The sequence below is a fragment of the Trachurus japonicus genome, chromosome 12, assembly GCF_045865225.1.
Source record: "Trachurus japonicus isolate A0001 chromosome 12, Traja_1.0".
NCBI classification, from domain to species: Eukaryota; Metazoa; Chordata; class Actinopteri; order Carangiformes; family Carangidae; genus Trachurus; species Trachurus japonicus.
The window spans coordinates 21908476-21929614 of NC_140918.1; the positions used below are offsets into that span (position 1 = coordinate 21908476).

General features: G+C 41.9%; 1 protein-coding gene across 2 annotated transcripts in view; it reads left to right on the forward strand.

Moving 5' to 3' along the window:
- The window catches only part of cntfr (ciliary neurotrophic factor receptor), a 256798-nt gene that overhangs the window by 197013 nt on the left and 38646 nt on the right, over positions 1–21139 (forward strand). For both annotated transcript variants that reach the window (XM_085793841.1, XM_085793840.1), the window contains exons 5-6: positions 16052–16169; positions 18321–18487. In XM_085793841.1, coding sequence (XP_085649967.1) covers positions 16052–16169; positions 18321–18487 — 285 coding nt within the window. The remainder of the gene's footprint in view (positions 1–16051; positions 16170–18320; positions 18488–21139) is intronic.

A 21139-nucleotide genomic window follows, 5' to 3' on the forward strand; every position in this document is an offset into this window, starting at 1 on the left:
CCATCATGTGGGGAACTGGGTCATTTGCAGGAGACAAACTGACATGAAAATAACTGATGTGTCAACTAAATGACACACACACACTGAGACAAATACTACCAAATTACATATTAAAAAAAAAAAAAACTCCTCTGACTGTCGAACCGTATGACATAAATCCTCACTCATACGTTGTCTGAACGTTCAGCAAAGTTGAGGTGAGGAACAGGCCTCATATTATACATTACTACTGTTTAACATTCAAATACATTACTCACAAAAAGTTAGGGATGTTTTGCTTTTGGATTAAATTTCAGAATGCACCTAAATGCACTATAACCTTTACAGGTGAACTTAATTTAACCCTCTCTAAACCTTTGAATGCACATGTCCAATTGTTCAATGTTTCAGTACTTATTGAATAACATGCTGTTCTCTAACAAGATGATTAATGGTTCAGTTGTCATTGAACCACTAATGTTCTGGTTCAATGACAGTTTGTACTATACAGTCCTCTTCTCTCTCCCTCTCCTCTCCACGATCATGTTCAAATTTTGACATCATGGGACCAAGACAACACTTTGATCAAACTGATCAAGTTATTGAGACATTGAGATTTTTGTTGTGCTATAGCCACCACTGTTGTTGGCTTTTGTTTGAGATAAAGAAATGACCATTACATCCTTCTACTTAAAAAGCTGCTTTCATGATAGAATATCACTGTAGCATGAACTTTTTATAGGGATATTCTTGTCAAATATCCCTAATTGGAACTGGGGGTCACAGTTCTCCCACCTCCACCCCCTTAATTCATGACACTGGTCAGAGACTAGCCGGCTAACTGGGGTAACCTCATGTTTGCTGCGCTGCAGGAAGCCTCACCTCCATCGCTCACTGTGTCCTTGTTTACATCTGCGCTTTTCTGCCTGGTGTTAATCACAGAGTCGGGGTTATAGTTTGCACAGTGTGATTACACCAACAGCCATTTATTCAAGGAGACCCGGGATGAGGCGACGAGGAAATGCGCTCAAATAAAAAAAAGGCCTTATTCTGTAAAGTAACAGCGTATATGTTACATTATGTATACCATATGTAAACTGAACCATGAGTGATGCCTGGAGGAGACGACAAAACTCCTTCCAATTTTCCGAGCGAGTGTTTCTGGGGAGTAGGCGAGCGAGACCCAGCATGCTCTCATCCTCCTCTTTACTCTCTCAGGTAGCTGGCACAGAGCTCTGTGTGTGTATGTGTTTGTGTGTACATGTGTGTGTGTGTGGGTACGCTCTTGTATGCATGCCTGTGTGGCTCACCCACTCAATAGTAAATTCTGTTATCCTCGGGGGTCCGGCTGTGCGAGGATTACACTGGCATCCCACTCTGGTTTTAAAACACAAACAAACACAGGTACACACGCACACAAAATCCTCCACAAAAACCAAACACACACTGGGAAAAGGATACCTGCGCAACACACATTGCTTGCTTAAAGTACGTGCACGCATACACACACGGGCATGCACGCGCCGGCTTGGCTTTGCTACGGCTCCGCTTTTCAATTTTCAGCTCAATTACATTCCACTGTTACCTATTCTAAACCAAGATCCTTCTTTTCCCTCAGGACACACAAAGACATGCACGCACACACATACACACACACACACACACACACGCATGCACTTATTTAATGGCACTGCTTCCCACTTAAGCCCAAGATTGTGTGGCCTCCTCAACTTTCCCTGAAGTGAGAATCATGTGGTTGTGCAGAGACTTTTCTGAACTTTTTGTTGTTGTTGTTCTATTTCTGTTTACTCTCTGTAGAAAACGACGATTAGACACAGTTAAGCTGGACTGTATGGACGTGGACTCTGTCTGTTGCAAGGGGAACGACTTAATGAAATCATAACACAGCCAATGCAGCGACCCCGACCTTTTTTTTTTTTTTAATCACCGCGGCAACTGTTCCAGGACCCCTTCAATTTATTTGCTGTCAAAACTAAACAGTGCATCAAGAGCGCCCCTTCAAGGCCGGAGTTAAACCTACTCATCATCCGGGAGGAGGAGGAGGGGGGGCATGGATCACAGCCCAGGATCACTGAAATTAAAAGATCATTTCAGCTTCATGTTTACAACTCATAAACTATAAAGAAAAAAAAAACATAATCATACTTAGTTATGATGCTGTGCGAGGGTTGTGTATATAAAAAAAGGATGACAGTGAATCCCCAAAATGAAAAATATGTTTTAAATCAAAGAACTTCCTTCATTAAAGCAATAGCCAGAAGTGGAGCAATATTTTTTATTTTTTTCATTTCAGTCTGCTTTTAATCAAGGTCTCAGGATGGAGTAAGTGCAGCTGCTGTCTCTGCGTGGCAACAACAGGACATATTGTCAGTAAACCTGTCAAATTTAGTAGGCTATATTTCCTCCCAACTAACAGAAAATGTGTTTCAGCACCATGAGGTCATCATGAATTAGCTTTTAGTCGTACTTAAAGAGAGAGAGAGAGAGTGAGAGGAAGGAGGAAAAAAAAAACTTCTTGGTCCAAATGTTCACATGCACACATACTATGGACACACACACACTCCCTGGTCCTAATAGCATTGCAGGCGAGCGTACAAAGAGAACAAACAGCCATGTAATGTGGCGGTTCCCTCTCATTGACACAGGGCACTGGAATGCAACATGGGGTGGGGGGCTAGGAGACATGGTGTGTGTGTGTGTGTGTGTCTGTGTGTCTGTGTGTGTGTGTGTGTGTGTGTGTGTGTGTGTGTACCATCCTGTCAGATTAAGCCCAATGATTAGCATTACTGAGAACTGACAGCAAGAGGAAGGAACAATGACTGTCATTTATCCTCTTTTTCTCTCTCATGCCCACTCACTTTCTTTTTCTTCCTCTGTTGCTTTTAATCGCTAACAACCCCCCCTCCCACCACCACCACCACCACGACTCCCCTTACTCCTCCCCCAACCACCATCCCCAAAATCCCACCACCACCACCCCCCAACAAACCCCTCGTCTCCCTCACCGTCTGCCTGCCTCTGCTTTAATGGATTCATTCACACATGATTCAGCAATCCAACACCATTAACACAGCGCGGCTGATATCATATAATGACAGATTGCCATCTCTGAGCCCTGTAATATAGATGCCGGTAAAGTTGTTTATAATCAACTAATGATACGTCGTGAGGGTCGAGGTTTAGATCAGTTGATATCTGTGATTTGAACCAACCACACACACACACAAGCAAAAATAGGAAATGTGAAAGAGATGGAGGGCAAGAAGAAAAGATGAATGGAGGGAAGAAAAAGCAAGAGAATCAGGTATAAAAGAGACAGAGAGGGGACACACAAAGAGTGAAAGAAAGAGAAGATACACACTGTACTCTCCCCTGCCTCCAGCTTTTCTCTGTGACTGTGAAAGAGAGAAACTATTGATCTTCATGTGATACACAAAGCATTTGGTGCTGGGGGAAAAAAAAAAAAAATTCAGTGGTTATCTTGAAAATAGGGAACGGCATCCAAAAGTCTTCAGTGGAAATGATCAGTACAAGCTACAATTTACAGCTTCTAGGGAAAAAACACAGTTAACTTGTTGTGGTCTCTGATAGTAGAAATCATCCTGTGACCTTCTGATATTTGGTTGGTTGACATGATTGCACCTTTGACATTAGAGGGAGGCGAGTCAAGTTGTTCGGAGCAAGTTTCTGAGGGATTCGGTAAAGTTAACATCGTTCAACCTTCATGGAAAAAAGTAGGAAATGTTTTGCATTTATTTTCTTATTTTGATTCTTTTGGGGGCCTAAAACTTTTCCATTTTGTCACATCACAGAGTCAAAGTCAAGGAGGAGGAGGAGCTGGCTGAAGCCAGAGAGGAATAAAAAGTAGGGAGGGGGAAAAACAAGTCTTGGAGGAGAAGAATGCATCACTTCAACTCATCACTCTGATTCAGGGTTACGCTCCAAACTCGAGGCACCAGCTTTGAGTGTTTGTGTGTCTTTGCTGTCGAATCCAAACAAGACTCAAAGGAATGAGGATAGGTGCGATAAGAGCATCCTGTTGTGATTGTGCCGGTGCCAAAATGCTGCTGAGGGAATGAGATCACTGTTTGTTCCTTCAGTGAACCATGTAGACCAACTCCTTCTTGCTTTATTGCCTCAGTTTAACTCTCTCTTTCTCTCTCTCTCTGCTCTAAAACAGGAAACTTAGCAACATTTTCTCCCGGTGAAGAGAGCGAATTGAATTTCGCGATTACACGTATCTGCTTTGGATTCTTCACAGAAGGGCACGTTGCGGCACATTGGGCGGGATGCATCCTTTTATTCTTCACGCTGTCATTTCCTCGCTGTGAGGCTTGCCCGTTGTTGACAAGCAATAAATCACATCTGGGGATGCACGGTGACCAGGTCATTCCACTCGGGGCTGAAGTGAATTCAACGGCTCAGGAGCGAAAAGGTCGCGTTGAATTTCCCGCGTAGTGAAGTATGAATTATTATCCTGTGACAACATGCAATTTAGAGAGATTCTCCGAGGTCTGGATGTGCTATTAGCGACGTCCATCAGCATTATACCTATCCTACTGTATGATGACTGGATTGTTAAGCGAGGGTTACTCAAGAATTCCTACTAGTCATTGGTAACGCCTCCACATTTGTCCTGGTAGACACTGATTCTACTGTGGACATGAGCAGCATCTACTGTTCACTAATGCATGATGGGATGGACCCTCACTTCTTCACTTCTTCCCCTTGTTTCATATCAATATGCAAAGGTACACTTTGCTGACTACGACAAATTATTCTCAACCCTTCAATTTCGCAGCGATCCTTTTTTTTGTACATGACATAATCAAGACTGTTTTTTAATAGATACTGATTAACATATGCAAATGAGATGCAAAGCCAGTGTTCGATCCAGTGAACCGATTTCCACCGACACATACAAAAAACCCCACCTTCATTGACTTGTTTTTTTTTTCTTTTCTTTAGCAGCACAATGCAATCACATCATTATTGTATGTTGGCAAAAGAGCTGATGACTGATAATGTTTTCAGTCATTGTCTGGACCCAGTTGAGTCATGACAGCTCAGATACTCAGAGTCACCGTGTCAAATCAAAAAAAAAAAAAGAAGAAAGAAAAAAGCTCAAATGAATCTAAATTCTAACCCAGCTTTATTTTTTTCCACCCAACACAGTGATGTCTTTGAATGCCACACCTACAGTACACTATCATTAGCTAACTCGCTGATACGCATCTTATGTAAACAGCCCTTGTAATGGCCGGCTCTTGTGAATACTACTGAGACGACAGATCCATTCTCGGATGATGTTGCCAAGAGCTGAGATGTTCCAGCTTGGCTGGAGCCGGGGCTCGATCGGCGAGTGCGCAGCTGGTGTGTGGAGGACCTGATTGAAACCATGAGGCTTAAAGTCTCTGTGCAAACATTCCATTAGAATAGCATTACAGCATTACTAGGAATCACTATAGTAGCCCGAGGTGTAGAGAACCGCATGAAATGCTGTTTTCTCTTTCTGTTGCCTGGTTTTGTTGGGTTGTGTACTGCGAATGCGCTCCAGTCTGCTCTTTTGCTTTCGGGCTGTCACAGTGTGTGTGTGCAGCTGCCTGTTTGCCCTTTCCCTATCAGTCTGTCTATCTAAAGGTTTCAGACTGCGCAGAATGAGCCTTTGTGCCTCCACAGTAATGTGACACCTTTCATAACTCCATAAAGAGAACACGGTGTATGTAAAAAAGACAACATGGAGCGCTCCAGCACAAAAGCAGCTGGCTGAATTCACAATGACGGCCTCGAGCTTTACAGGCCAGACACTTCTGATTTCTCCCTGCTAGCCTGTCTTCCTGTCTGTCGTGTCTGCCCCGTCTATCTTTACATCTGACAGCTAAATTTAAAGGGAGTCAGCTTTTTGGATTCAGACGTTGGGGATTCGGGTAGTACCTCTCCGTCTCTCTCTCTCTCCCTCACTCCCTCTCTCTCTCTGAGTGATGGCAGTTAGCTGTTTGTGCAGTTGGCAGACTGACACCTCTGATTGGTCAATCCAAGCCTGTCACTCATGTCAGAATCACCGACAGTCGCAGCTGAAAAGCAATTGTCACGGCTGTGACAGAGCCTCAGGCTTATTATTGCCATGGTGACATCGAGCTTTACCTCTTAGCGAGACCAGAGACATCTCAACTCAACAGCCTTAACACACTCAAATTTCAATTTTGCACGGTAAAATGCTACCTACTGCTTCCACGCACTGACAGGATTTGCAGTGATGGGATGGCAATTTCTAGTTTCATTATAGTGTGGGCATTACATCGACCTCAGTGGTGTCGTCCCCCTCCCCCTCCTTAGTTCTTCTCTTCACCTTCAGTGTTCTTCAAGTGTCTTGTCCAACATCAGCGTGAGGCACTAACACTTTACCCTTCACTGTGTTTCAGGAAGAAGAGTTGTTATGCAGGTGATGTGAAAAGTGACTTTGCATGTCATTGAATAAAATGAAGCGCTGTGTAGGAAATGTTAAGGACGGCACCCATACTTGATACTGTGTGATGGACAAGGTGGTCTCATGTGTGTTAAAGGTAAGAGCAGAGCAGAGGGAAATAATTGAACAGCTCTCCAATCGCCTCTGGGAAAGTGAAAGATGATGACTATTGATACTTTAGTGTTTGAGTGTTCGTACTCAATCCTCTGTTAGTCAAAGTGTTTGACCTGACAGTCAACTGGTCCTTAACCAGGCGGTGCTTTTGAGGGACATCATTCAGTCCCCATAATAAAGAGACATATTTCTCTTTAGCAAATCAGAACAAAAAAATATGTGAAATTTCTCAGATGATTTTAGTTTTGCTGCTTTTATAATAATAGTAATATTTCTTATTACTTATTTAAAGGTGCCTTTCTGGACACTCAAGGACACCGTACATTGGTTAAAAACAGCGCAACACAAACAATAATAACAATGAGGAGTAAACAAAATGATGATGAGGAAAATAAATAAAAATCAGGTTAAAATTTTGTCCATCCGTGCAACGGCTTACGCCAAACCTTCGTTGAGGTGGTGCTGACACAGCGGCTGAAAGCGAGTGCGGATCAATGTCAGGGCATGCGAGGCTGCGGCTGTGAAAAAAGTTGAACTCCCGGTTTCGCTAAGAAGATTACTTTTAAATGAACAAATCACTCATGAGTGGCATCGTGCTGTTCCCCAACTTTCCTGGCAATCTTCACTGCGCTGTCAAGATAAATAATAATGAAATATGGTAGGTTTGAAGCAGCATGAAAGGAATCCCTGGCCTCTCATACGTAAGCCTCTGGATTCAGCTACCAGTCTGTGCAGAGGTCCGAGGCCAGTTAAGTGCAGGCGGACGACCGGGTCGTGTAAAAATATGCATTAGAAAAAGGAAGAATCTGATGATATGTTAAATGTGCATTAGTCTGAGAGGGCACATCCAGAAGACTTCTGGGGGAGTTGTGTTTTCATTCATTCTATACTGAGGTCCTCTCAACCGGCATGATGACATGTCAGTCATTACCATGTATATTGGGTGGAAGAGCAGAGGAGGACAAGAGAGAGAAAGTTTAAATAAAAAACTGTTGAAAATAGTCAAGAGGACACGCTGGGCAGTGAAAGAATTTTCTCCCGTGCTAAGAAATAATAGTTGTCTCTTACAAAAAAAAAAAGCTGCAGTATGGGCTGTGCAACTTCAGATTTTTCTTTATTTTCTGAAATATTCAACAAGGAACATTATGTGATTTGCATTGAGCAGTTTCTTTTTTCTTTTTGTGGGGAGTGGGTGAAGACTTTCCACTGCATCGCTGCAGCTTTTTATACGCTCCAAATTCCTAAGTATTGAGTGAACTGATGAGTCTACCTACTGTGTCTCATAACATCAGCAGCTTCCACCATCAGGTAGGGGTTTTAGGGGCTGAAATGTCAAAACAGTTCAGCGTTCAGAAGGCTTGAGGTGAGATTGTGTTTGCAACGTGTGGAAGCTGCCGGGGAATCGTGTTTTATTTCCTGTGAAACGTAAGCCGCTGTTACCCAGCACTGAGCCAGAACTGTGATGCCAGGTGGCTCAGTGAACGTGTGTGTGCGTGTGTGTGAGAGAGAGTGAGGCAAGTGTGGGGAGAGAGTTTCTAAGTGTCCAGGTATAATAGTCGTCTTCCTGTGTCTGACCTGCGGAGCTGCGGAGGTCAATAAAAACCTCAGAGCGTCTCCCTCCCTGCGTACCTCGCTGCGCTGCTTGGATCTCATTTTTCTTCTGCAGATTTGGCTCTGGGAACACGGTGACATTGTTTTTTCATTTTTGTTTTTCTCTTTACCTTTTACTCTCTTTCTATTTTCTGTCCACCTCTCTCACCTACCACCTCGCACTCCTCCTCCTCCTCCTCCTCCTCCTCCTCCTCCTCCTCCTCCTCCTCCCACACACTTATCAACTCCTGATGCTCTCATAAGGTATTCATGCTCCTTTCATTCATTCATCTCTCACACACGGCTGTTTCCAATTGGCCCACAGACATTCCACAAATGCCAGGGCATCATTGTTTTGTGTAGTGTGTAGATATGTGTGTGTGAACCCCCCAGTCAATTGTAGTTTCTTATTTTTAGAAGTGGCTCTGGACAAGTAAGAGTGGATGGGAGGATGAGGAGTGGGACTGATATAATATGTAAATAGATACATAAAAGTGGAAAGAAAGTATAGGAAAGAAAGAAGTGCTTGGTGTGCATATGCATGCTTTTCCATTCTAATGCACTGAGTCAGTGAGTTAATCTCAGAGACTGTATAAACTAGACTGGAGGTTCTGTATAATCAAATAGAACTGCAATAAAGGGAAAAACCACTCACAAACACTCCCTCACACACACATACACACACAGAGACAAGGGCTTGCGCTCTTTTTACGATCTCTGTTTTTTATTACTGTGTTTTTACTGAACTTTATTTTAAATTTAGATATCCAGAAGTTTTCAGAGCTATCAAATGTACCCGGCTTAATTTTAAGCAAATGTGCAGAGACGGGCGAAGCTGAGATGCTGAAAAGGAAAGAAAACTGCTAATGGGCTAAAGGTACAATACACTTGTAACAACTTAGCACTAAGACACACACAGACACACTTGAAAAGAGATGTTCAAGTGCATTCATTCCCAGGCAAATGTATGCACTCGCGATGCAGCCGCATATACATAAAGTTGCATAATTCACTTTGCAGCTCACACACGCTCTAATTGCACACAGCCGCACACACACTAAACATGAGCATTCATTGGGACGGCTTCAGAGCGGTGCATAAAAATATTACGCCACAATTACATTACTGTTAACCAAGACAGCTGGTCTGGACAAAAAGGCACCACAGCGTCTCCGTCTCTGTGTCTCTATGACTTTGTCCTACAGTTTTATTTACATTCCTCCTTTCCCCATGACACATGACTAAGCTAATCTAAAATGCAGCGAGCCCAGCGTTGGCAGGCCGAATCAAGCCAGAGACCAAAGCCATCTGCCTAAACGAGTTATGCCATTCAGAGCAGCGCAGGCTCGAGCTCTCTCTCAGCAGAGGAGCCCACTCTTCCCCAGTAGGGTTTCTAATATGGAAAAACGTGATTTTAAAACTGAATGAGTGGTGAGTCTAATATGTAAACAGAGTCTGTCTGTTGCGCACATCTATCCATCCATCTATTAGTCTGTTTAACAGACTGATAGATAGATGGGTGGATGGATGGATGGATCTGACAGCTGTTGTAAGACCCTTGGGTAGTTACTGTGACACTGGACTGAGCTCAGCAACGAGTGTGGTTTTGTCAAATTGATTCTGTGAAAACTGAATCAAGGACAGTGTGAGTGGAGATTCTGATCCAGGGCGTCTGTTGAGTTTGTGTTTTCAATCGGTTTTGAGACAACTTTTTGTTTGCAACAGCATTATTGAGCTGGAAGTCTCTATCAGAAGGTGGTCAACTGTGGCAACAATAATGGTGCACATGATCGGAGACAATACTAAGATCTGCTGTGCCCAGAAAACCCCCACCCCCACCCCCAAGTACCACCACCAGCCTGGACACAAGGCAAGTTGGATCCATGGAGTCATGCTGTTGATGCCAAATTCGGACCGTACCATCTGCTACCTCAGCAGAAATCCAGACTCATCAGACCGGGCTACGTTTTTTTTTTTTTTTTTTTCCCAGTCTTCAACTTTCCAGTTTTGTTGGGCCCGTATTCCACTGCAGCCTCGGTTCTTGGCTGAAGGGAGGAGAAGCAGAAGTCCCTCAAGCATTAATGTGTTGTCAGTTCTGAATTACTTTCCTGCTCACCATAGTACGTGTAGCAAGTGGTTATCTGAGTGACTGCAGCCTTTCTGGCCACTCAGAGAAACACTGTCAGGCACCAACAGTCAGTCACAGCACAGTCAAAGTCACTGAGGTCACATTCCTTCTCTGGACTGATGTTTTGTGCGAACATTAACTGAAGTTCCTGGTCTGTGTTCGTCATGCTTCCCCGATTGGATCATTTTATGAATGAATGAAAGGTGTGCTTGAGTGTATATAAATATGGAATATGTATATTCTTTAAAAAAAAAATGAAAAAGAATATGAGCTAAAGGTATATCAGCACCCAAGGGGGGTAATAAAAAGTGAATGAATTGCGACATTGCAGCGAGGGAGGAGAAGCATTCATCTTGTTGTCATAGCGAGAGAATCTGAAAACACAAACACATTGTCATTGTCGTCCTCTCTCTCTCTCTCTCTCTCTCATACTACCCTAAGCCATACTCTCTCCTCTTCTCTTTCACTATTCTAAACCTGTCACACAAAAATTCTGGGTCTCAAGCACACACACACATGCAGACACACACGCACACACAAAAATGTGATGAGGGACAATGACATCCAGTGGCCTGGTTGCTAGGCTGCAGATGCTGTAGTAATTGCTATTTGGTTGTGTTAGTGGCCTTCCTGTCGCTTTGTGTGCGTGTGTGTGTCTGTGTGTGCGCGTGCGTGTGTATTTGTGCGCACCCTCCTGTGACAAAGATCCTCTTTTGCGAGACCCAGAATTTTTGTGTGACAGGTTTAGAATAGTGGGAGAGAAGAAGCTAGCGAATGGCTCAGGGGGAGCAGAGAGAGAGAGAAAGGGCGGCTGCTCTTATCAGTTTATTTAGAACAAAGTGATCCAAGACTAACTGCATCATGACTTTGATCATGTAACCTAATGGATTTAAAATTGAGGGCCTCTATTGTTCCGTGGCTCTATTAGATGTTCCATGTTGTTTTGATGCAGGTCATTATCAAATATACGTCACTGTCCTGATAGACAGCGACTGTGACCGTCTACCTTGTCATTTACAAAGGTCTCAGTGTTTGTCCGTCTAGACCACAACTAGACCACCCGGTGTGTGTTTGAGCAGTCATGTCCACACCTGATGTAAACGCAGTAAAAAGGATGTTCAATCTAAAACATAATTGTGTGGATGTTATATCAATGCACTCCTTTGATTGATCAAGTCCTTGAAATTACGCTCCATCGCCTATTCTGTTTCCATCACTGGAGATCATCTCAACTACCATTTAACTGTGACAAAGAGTATTTTAAGAGCAGTGTACAGCTTCGCATACCGCTTAATTAAAAGTCTGTAATTAGGAACTTGAAAGAAGTGCTTCTTATTTTTAATGCCCATGGTAGCAAAAGATCAGCAACACGTTCAAGGCCGGGATGAATTTCAAATTAAAAGTTTGGAAAATCTTTGATGGAGTGAAACACACATACAGAAAATATTAAGCATGGGTTCTCTCCACACACATTGGCTGTACTTGTTTCTCTCATCCTTTTTTTTTATGAGCTGCAGAGTACAGTAAGTTGAGTGCATGACCCATTATCATTTTAAAGTAACCTTGCTGGCCACACGTGTGTGTGCGACTGTGCGCACATGCAGGTGTGTGTTTCATGAGGCCAACAAAGGGCATTCTCAAAATCCCAATCAGTGTTTAGCAATTCAAACCAGCTGATGAAAGAGTACTAATTCAAATAACATTTATTCATGAGTGGTGTCGTGTCCGCCCCTGACTCTGGTGAGATCTCACAGGGTGGTTCACAAGAAAAGAACATGCACAATGTCATTTTAATTTGAATTATTGTTTTATTTGCTTTAGTATTCATGCTGTCTTTGTTCTCCGTGTTTTTTTTTCCTACAGGTGCATTATCTCTTGTCCTTTCTTCTCTGTTCTGATTCAACATCTATTTTCATTAGATGCATACAAGGCTTTTGATGTTTTATTATAAGTGAAGCCACTGAGCGGCAGCTTTACGTGGATGCGGACATGTTGTGTCTGAAATTTTTTGAGGGGCACTTTAGTAAAAATCTGATGAAAGAATTCCATCCGCTCTCATCTCTTGTCTATTGTCCATGTACTTTCCCGCACTCCTCTCTTTTCCCAATATCCTTTCTTCCTCTTTCATCCTTGCACCATTTTCTTTCCCCCCACTGTGTCCATATTTCCATCCTTTGGTCTTCTTGTTTTTGTTATTCATTATTTCCTGTGGCATTTTTTTCACACTGCCAGTGAGCCCATGGACCATTTTATTTGCTCTCAGCCTTTGTAGAAATGCTTAGTATATTGTGTTTTGGTATTAAGCTCATTAGGTTTAACTTGGCTCTGCCCAAATAAGGCTGAATGTTGAAAACAGTGCTGTAGGCAGCAATAAGGGAAATTCCAACTAAATCCAACATATAAATTGAGAAAGAAAGGAAAGAAAGTCACATTTGTGGTAAAATATACTCCAATAACAGTTTATGACCTATTTAGCTAATTGTCTGTCTGTACAGTCTAAAGCTCAAACTCACCCAATAAGGAACTCAGAGCCTGTACACGGACCTAAAAGCAGCGTTCACTTTGGATCTGAGTCAAAAAAAAACTGATGAGCAGCTGGCCCTGAAGTGACAACATCTGTCTCCTTGTTCTCACAAACCCTGGAGCTGTGGGGTCATTCACTAGCAGGAGTGGTCAATGGTTCACATCACGCTCCACCCCCTCCTCATAACCCACACCTCAGTCCCTGTGGAGGAGACCTGCAGTATGAGCTGCCCCTCCAAGTGTCGCCCTTGGTTACACTGACACGCCTCATGCCCGGCAACATCAACTGAAATAAAGCAGTGAACATTGCAGAGTTCAAAGAAGCCACTTACAAAACAGCCAGAGTGAGGACACACACACAAACACTTATCACCACACAACTGTTCTTCATCATGGATCTTTTTGTTGTTGTTAGTTAGTTTTCACCTTAACTTTCTGTCCCTGAACTCCTCCAAATAAACTAGATTGATTAATTATGGCCAATTCCACGGGCCTACAGGACCTGCAGCTCTCATTGTGTGTGTGTGTGTGTGTGTGTGTGTGTGTGTGTGTGTGTGTGTGTGTGGATATCATTGTGTTTCCATGTTGCGTGTTTGTGACTTCAACTGAAGCTCTTAGACAAGGAGCCAATTGATTGAGATGGCCCCAATTAGTCTCTGTGATTAATTGAGTGTGATTGGATGTCGTCCGCGGCCCCTCATTGTTGACTGTATTGACAGGCTAATTAGTTGCCGTGGCGACCGCTTAAACGCAGCTATCTGTGACAGTGAAATGACCCCCCAGCAGCCAATGAAGCTTATACGTCTTGCTTGTGGGTGTGGGTGTGTCTATGTGTGTGTGTGTTGGTGTGTGTACAAATACACCTTGAGGGAGCTGCTCACAAATGATGTTGCAAAGATGTTGTGATATGACAATTATCATTTTCAGAATGTGTGGAGTAATTATTCAGAGAACCTTCATAAATATCAAAGACATGGGATTGTAATTAATGTCAGGACTATTGATCCAGGAGAGAAGTTTGAGCACCCAGGGGTGAGCCAACAGAGACAGAAAGAGACGAGAAGGGACCTAAGCGCTGAAACTTCAAAAAAACAAAAAACAGACAGAATAATGGCTCTAAAACCGTGGCTGCCCGCAGTAATCATTCCAATAATCATCAGTGATGAATGAAACCAGATATAGTGCTCAAATAAATCATTTTTGTCTCTCCCTCCCTCTCTTTCTGGAGCTGCAGAGAGAAAACACTTGAGTGGTACTTAAAAGTGATGTGATGTTGCTGTGAGCTGTCCCTCTGTTCTTTGTTTTTCTATTAGCGTTGCTCTCTTTTACTGGCCTTGCTTCTTCTCGCCACAAAACATGGACGCAGGAAATGGTCAACATTAACATTTCTGTTGCTTAATGTACCATAAACAGTCAAATTATTAGCGCAATTATATCATAAACCAAATGATGCTGAAAACTAATTGAAGAAAAATATGTAATTTTTTAATTTAAAAGTACATGCAATCTTCAGAAAGTTCAAATCCAGGTAGATGCTCTAAACTTTAAGGCAGGAAAACAAAATCCATTTGGCCAGTTCCCATCTAATCAGTTATTTTGCTATTTTATGAAAACAACTTTTTTCCAAAATAGAAATACTCACTCTGTGACCACTTTTAAAGAGTGTTACATCATCCCAAGATAAACTTTCAGGCCATGATTGAATAGACAATTACATTTTAAACACGGTTTTATCACCAAACTCAACAATGTCCCAACCTGGAAATTTCCACTGAGTCTTGAGTTTAACCCTTAACTTTATCAGACCATTTCATAAACCCTACAAAGGTCACTTAAGGCCCCTCTTTGTAACATTTTCTGGTCACACCCTGAAAGCCATGTGCTGTAACAACACTCTGAGATATCGGTTTTCCCCTCGCGGGAGACAAATCCTGCCTCGGCTGAACGGCTCACACTGACTTTCCCATGTCCACCACAATGAAAAGAGTCTGCGCCTCTTAAAGACAGGTTGACCCATCCCCGCCCCAGTCAATTCTGGTGTACATTACAGAGTGTAAATGAAGAATTAAATTGTCTGGATGTAGCCGTTATCGGTGGACTTCAGGAGGATATGCTGTATTACTGATTGGCTGATATCCAGGATTTAATAATGAAAGTCCAACCCCAGCGCCATATATTCTTAAAGCAATACGCTGCAGCAGCTCTCACCAATGAAGTACTGTGTGTGAAATGAAAAAGATGCAATTTAGATTAAAAAAAGGGATGGAAAGACATAAAGAAGAAAATGAGTGTAAATGAGGGAACAGAAAGAGGGGATTTGATTTTATTATGGCACAACTGTACACTAACTGTATATTACAGGGAGTGGAGATAAAGAGGGTAAAAGGGTAAAAAGCAGTGGGGAGAGAGGGAGTAGTGGACGAGTGCACGGTTGACTAGCTGTGAAGAAAAGAGCCTAATCTTGGAGGAGGCCTGAGTTGGCGTAACATCACTTCTTTTTTATAGCCAATTCATTTTTTTTCTTTTCTTCTTCTTTTGCTCCACCACTCCAATATCCTTCTTTTCTCCACATGTCATCTACCCTCCATTTCTCCTAACTCCTAACTCTCTTCTAATCATATTCTCAGCTCTGTTTTCATTTACTATCATATTCAACAGAAGATGCTGGGTTTTCACCTTCTGACCATTTCAAAGTGTTTATCCACAACATCAGAACAAAACATCTGCTATAACAGATAAAATACAAGAGCTGAAGTTGGACCTGACACTTTCTCTCACCAAACTGACTTACTACAGGCATCAGATTTCTGCACTTTGAGTTTTATAGTAAATATAAGTGATATACAGTAAGTGAAAAGCTGAAAGGAGTTGTTCCAGTCAACACATGAAGGAGCTGTTTTCATTCCTCCCCCTCTTTCAATCTAATTTCATTTCATTTGCTTTATAAGAAAAAAGATAAATAAATTTAAAAAAAAATCCACAGGCAGTCACAACTAAACAAATTAAAAACATATCTACTAAAACATGACCGAGAATAGGGCTTAATTCAGACTGAGCAACAGCGATGTGTTAAATGGCACATTTGATCAGGAATTCATTATTTAATAAGAAAGAGTGATTAAAGTAATCTCCCTCTCTCTGTTATTCCTCTGTTTTTCTCTGTGTGTCTTTATTCAACTCGATAAAGTTGTTAATTGCTTCTTGTTTCTTGTGTGTTTTTCTCTCTGTAGCTTCTCCACGGAAGCCCACGGTCACCTGTCGGTCCAACACCTACCCTAAAGGCTTCTACTGCAGCTGGCACCAGATCTACTCCACGTACATCCCCACTACCTTTGAAGTGGACGTACAGTAAGTGTCTTACCTTTTAGTCCTCCGTCTACTGGCAGGACCTACAAACGCCACGACTGCTTCAAGTGGCTTGGATTAAAGGACCTTTTCTTACCTTATTATAACATAGGTCTTATGGTAACAGTGTGAGTCAGCCTGAGGAATTGCCAAGGTAGAAAAACAAAGCACTGTTACTTTAGGGTGACAAAACAAGAGAGTATTTTACTCTACCTCTCTACTCTGTCTTGATGACAAGGCAGTAAATTAAGATATTCTGTAAGCCATCTTGGATATGCAACATGAAAAGGGTCACACAGGATGAGATGCATACATACTATGTACATGTGAAAATACACCCAGCACTTCACATCAAAGAGACATAAAACTTTAAAGGAAAATTACACAATACCACTATTAGTAATACAGCTACAACTAATGATAATATAATTTTACCCACAACCACAAAACCAACCACAGAGTCACTATATTTCTATGTTTAAATCAGTTTCCAAATCATCCAGTGATATGTAGTATGTAGGGAGAGATCCATTGCAAATTGAAGCTGCAAATAGCTAATTTAGCATATACGCAATAAGACTACTGTATGTAGCCTACATAAGAAGATAGATGTGTCATAGTTTGAAGATCCCTGATTTAAAAGACAAACAATTCAACAGAAAAGAACAGGCAAGGACAGGTGACAGGAGAAACCTTATAGGGGTTGAACACTGGGTAAAGTAAATTATGACTGATGGAAGAAAATAATATTCACAATTTTTGAAGAATGAGTTTTCTCAGACATCATGACCCTGATCACTCCCGTCTCACTCCTCCTCCATCTCAACTGAGAATTAGAATCAAGTAAATTAGCTTTTGTAATTGAAATTGACAAAACAGAAAACATGTCTATACATCTTTGAAAAATTACATCTTAACTTTGTTTATATTATTTCATATGATGAATGGAGTTTGCAGTTTGCACAGAAATGATATGTTTATGGCAGAATTTCAGTCCCTGAACAGTGACAGAGTAAACATGCCTGGCTGCGGTAAACATGAGACAACATTGTTTTTCACATTTGTGAGCAACAAGTTTTTGTGCTGGGGATAATTAATTTGAAATATATTCAGAGTAAAGAGAACATTACTTAACTGTAAGAGTTCAGTGATAGATGAGGCTGTAAAAGTAATAGTACTTTTGTAAATGAGTTCATTTTCAGATTATCCTGAAAGTGCTTATGAGAAGAGGGAGAAACAACATCAGTTTAGACTCCCCCTGTAAAAAAAAACACTCTTTTGTCTCACTCTCTCTGGGTGTCCAGACCCGTTTCAACAGGACGGTACGTGGACCTTAAATGCTCAAAATGTGTGGATGGAGACCCAGCGAGTCTGTCTCCATCATGTTCCCTTTGATATTCCCACATCACAGAGTCCCAGGGCTCACACCCCAGCAGGTGGAGTCATTAATGTTGCAACACCAGTGTTATTCAGTTTGAATAATAATGAGGAGTGGGACAGAGAGACAGAGGGGAGGCATAGATGAAGAAGACTAGAGATTAATAGAAACTGTGTCTTCAGTGTCCAGGTACATTGTGTTTTTGTGTGTGCAGAGAGCAGCGTAGCATCCAACAGGTGGAGTGACGCTCATTTACATATTCTCCACGTTTTCCTGAACAGCTCCCCTTTCATCCACACACATCTATAAGATGACTGTAGCTGTAGACTGAGACTCACTATGCTGATACAAGTTAGATTTACAGTCTGACTTCATTTTAAATGTTTGTAGCCTACAAACAAATGTTAAATAAAGTTGTAGGAGCATATATATATGCCTTGAAGCCAAATTACAAAATATTAAAAAAGACAGCAAGGACAGTAAAACTGAAGTCTGGCCATGTCCCAAACCAAAGCCGTCCTGCTCTGCGGAGCAGGAAGTAGACTCAGCAGTTTTTAATGTTGGAATTAAAATAATGTACCATCTTTGATGTATAACGCTCAAACTGTTAAATAAAGAAGAAGAAGGGGGAGATATGCTCAGTTTCCTGCTCGCTTTCTACATTTACACACCAGAAGTTGAAAACACAAACTCTGCTCGGTCCTCCTCGCACCTGTCCACTTTACTATTCCACTCCATCCACCTACTTCCTTGTTATTTTCCACTTTCCTCTCCAGACATAACCAGCGCTCACTGGAGGTGCAGAAAGACCCTGTCCACAAGAATCGCTGTCAAGTCCGGTTTCCAGAGGTCTTCTCCACCTTCCCATACAAAGTCACCGTGACGGCAGTCAACGCCTTGGGGAGAGCCTCGGTAGTCACCTCGTTCGAGGAGGCCAGTATAGGTAAGAGATGATGTTGTGTTGTTCTCTGTCCCGCTCTTAATTCAAGCAATTACAAGGAGCCAGGTGTCGTATTAGACATCTGTAACACTTCACCTTGTAACTATTCCAGAATTTCGATTGGTCGAAACCAATGCCTGTGAATTTCCACGATTCTCGATTCTCATTCGATACCACAAAAAATTAAAAAATTAAAAAAACAGAACCCAACAACTTCTCAAACTGTACAATTTAAAGTGAGTTTAAAGAGCAGACAGCAACATTAGTTAAGAACAGTGTTAAAATGTTAAATTTGGTTCAACACAAACGGAAGGTCATGTTACTTGTGTCCTTCAAGTAGTTAAACAAGAGACCTGTTGTTCTCATTGATTAGCTCTAAGGCTGTGTTCACACATACAGAGGTGAAAATGATACATTTGTCAGCTCGTACGGTTTGCGTTCACACACATTTGTTTTCACTCGGTCCAAACGCCACACCACTGGCAGGGTGTCAGGTTTCCATGACGACTGACCAGAAAAAGATGCATGGTACGTCAGGTTTACATGACTCAACTTGTGGCGTAGACCTGGCAGGTCAGAGTGGATCGAGGTCTGGCCACATTCACATAACAAACGGACCAAGTCAAACTGTATATCCTGAACTCACGGTACCAAAAAGAAGCAGACATCAACGTCTTTTTGAAGACTTCATTTCCCATCTTCAAAATGAACTGTAGGCCCATCACTGTTGAAGCTGCATTGTAAAAATTACCATTTTTACTCAAATAGAAATGTTGTAATTAATGTTCTAAATTCAGTGGCTTCAAAGGGAGCACGCTGACATTTTGAAAATTTTAGAAATTCCAATATTAACACTTCTTCTATTAAGTTCTCTAAAAGTTCAGGGACAAATGTGAGATTTGTTTTTCTACTCCCCTGCACAGATTGGCAAATATTTGGCAAGGGAAAAAAAAAAGGACTAAAATGAAGAGTGTCACGTGACGTCATCTCTTTAAGGATGCCAACCCTCGAGCGATTTTTCAAAATTTGTTTGACCACAGATGACTGATTTCATTCACTCCTGGTTCCCTTCAGAGATTTGGTGCACGCACAGCGACGCTCGCTGCCAGAGAGACAAAGAAAGTTGAAATTTCAGTGGCCAAATAAATGTCACCCAGCTGAAAGGAGAGTGCACAGCATTTTTTTCCCCCTCTTTAACCAACAGCACAGTCCATTAGTGAGAAACCCACTGACTGTGCACCAATGTCATTACCAAAGGCACGAGATAATAAACAGGCTACCTCTGAACCTTTTCTGCAGTAGACAGTATTTAATTGAGGCTTGGACTGGATGTGACATAAATCAATGGTCTGGTTTCACGCTGAAACGTGCCAAACACCAGCTGCCATTTTGCTCTTTATTGAAAAATAAAAGTGGAACTTAAAAAGTGAGTGCGTTCACTGGCCATTTTTTAACTTCCAACCTTCATGGTGACTACTTAAAAAAAAAAGAAATGCAGTTTGGATGGCAAAGTTTTTGTTCACTTAGGTTGCAGAAGGCGACATAATAGCAGCAAGACTCTTAGAATTCATAAGCGGCTCAGACTGGAAAGCAGTGGAGGGGAGAAATTCATTTTAAAGAAGGAATGAGGGGTACTTTGATAGATAAGGGAAGTGCTGCCAGCAGTCCTCTGCTCTGTTGTATTGCTTCGAGCGCGATATGGGTGTGCATGACGCATAAACACACACAGACACCAATGGGGCTGCGAGCGATTGTGCGGAGTGAGTCGGTTGAGAGGCTGTATTGAAAAAGAGAGTGTGTGTGTGCGTGCATGTGTGTGTGTGTGTGTGTGTACATAAGTAACCAAATGAGGCAGTGACATGCTCTGCCAAGCCCCGGACACAGGACTCATGAAAATGCTAATGCTAGCCGGATTAGCGCCTTGGCCGAGGAAATATCCCTCAACTATTGGTGATAGCAAAATACCCCACTGCTCTTTTCTTTCCCTCTGCTTTTTCTTTCATTCCTGCATGCCCTTCTTGTGACTTTGTACTTCTCCCCCCCCTCTCTACCCTCCTGTTTTTCTCCTCCCCTCCCTCCCTTCCTTTGATTCCTTTGCCATCATCAAATAAATCTTTTAAGTTTATGTTATACATGCCACAAAGATCTTCCATCCACATTGTATTTTTTTCACATTGATTGGCATATTTAAAAAAAAAACAAAAAAAATAAAACATTTCTTCTCTTCTGTCTTAACCATTTAGTTAAATTGCAGCTAGCAAACATCAAAATGCTGTATTACTACTTTCTGAGTGGACTTCTGCCTGTTCTTCCTCTCTGATGACTTGCTTTTTGTTTTAGTATCATTTATAATGTAACACAGCTGTTGTCACCGATCACAGAGAGAGAAAAGATCTGTTTCTTTTTATCCTAGAAAATGTGAGTTGAAAGGCCAAATCTTAAAAATATGTTCTCAGATTTATCATAATCAGTGTGGACGTGTCTTGCCCAACTCTTTTCCATGTTCCTCTTTTTGTTTTTTTTATTGACTTTTCTGACTGTTTCATGGTGTTTGCTCTGTCTCTCTCCTCCTTCGTCTCCTCTTCATTTCTGCATTGTTAAAAGTCACTCTCATGCCATTCGAAGTTGTAAGTCACATTCATTTCCAGGGACAAC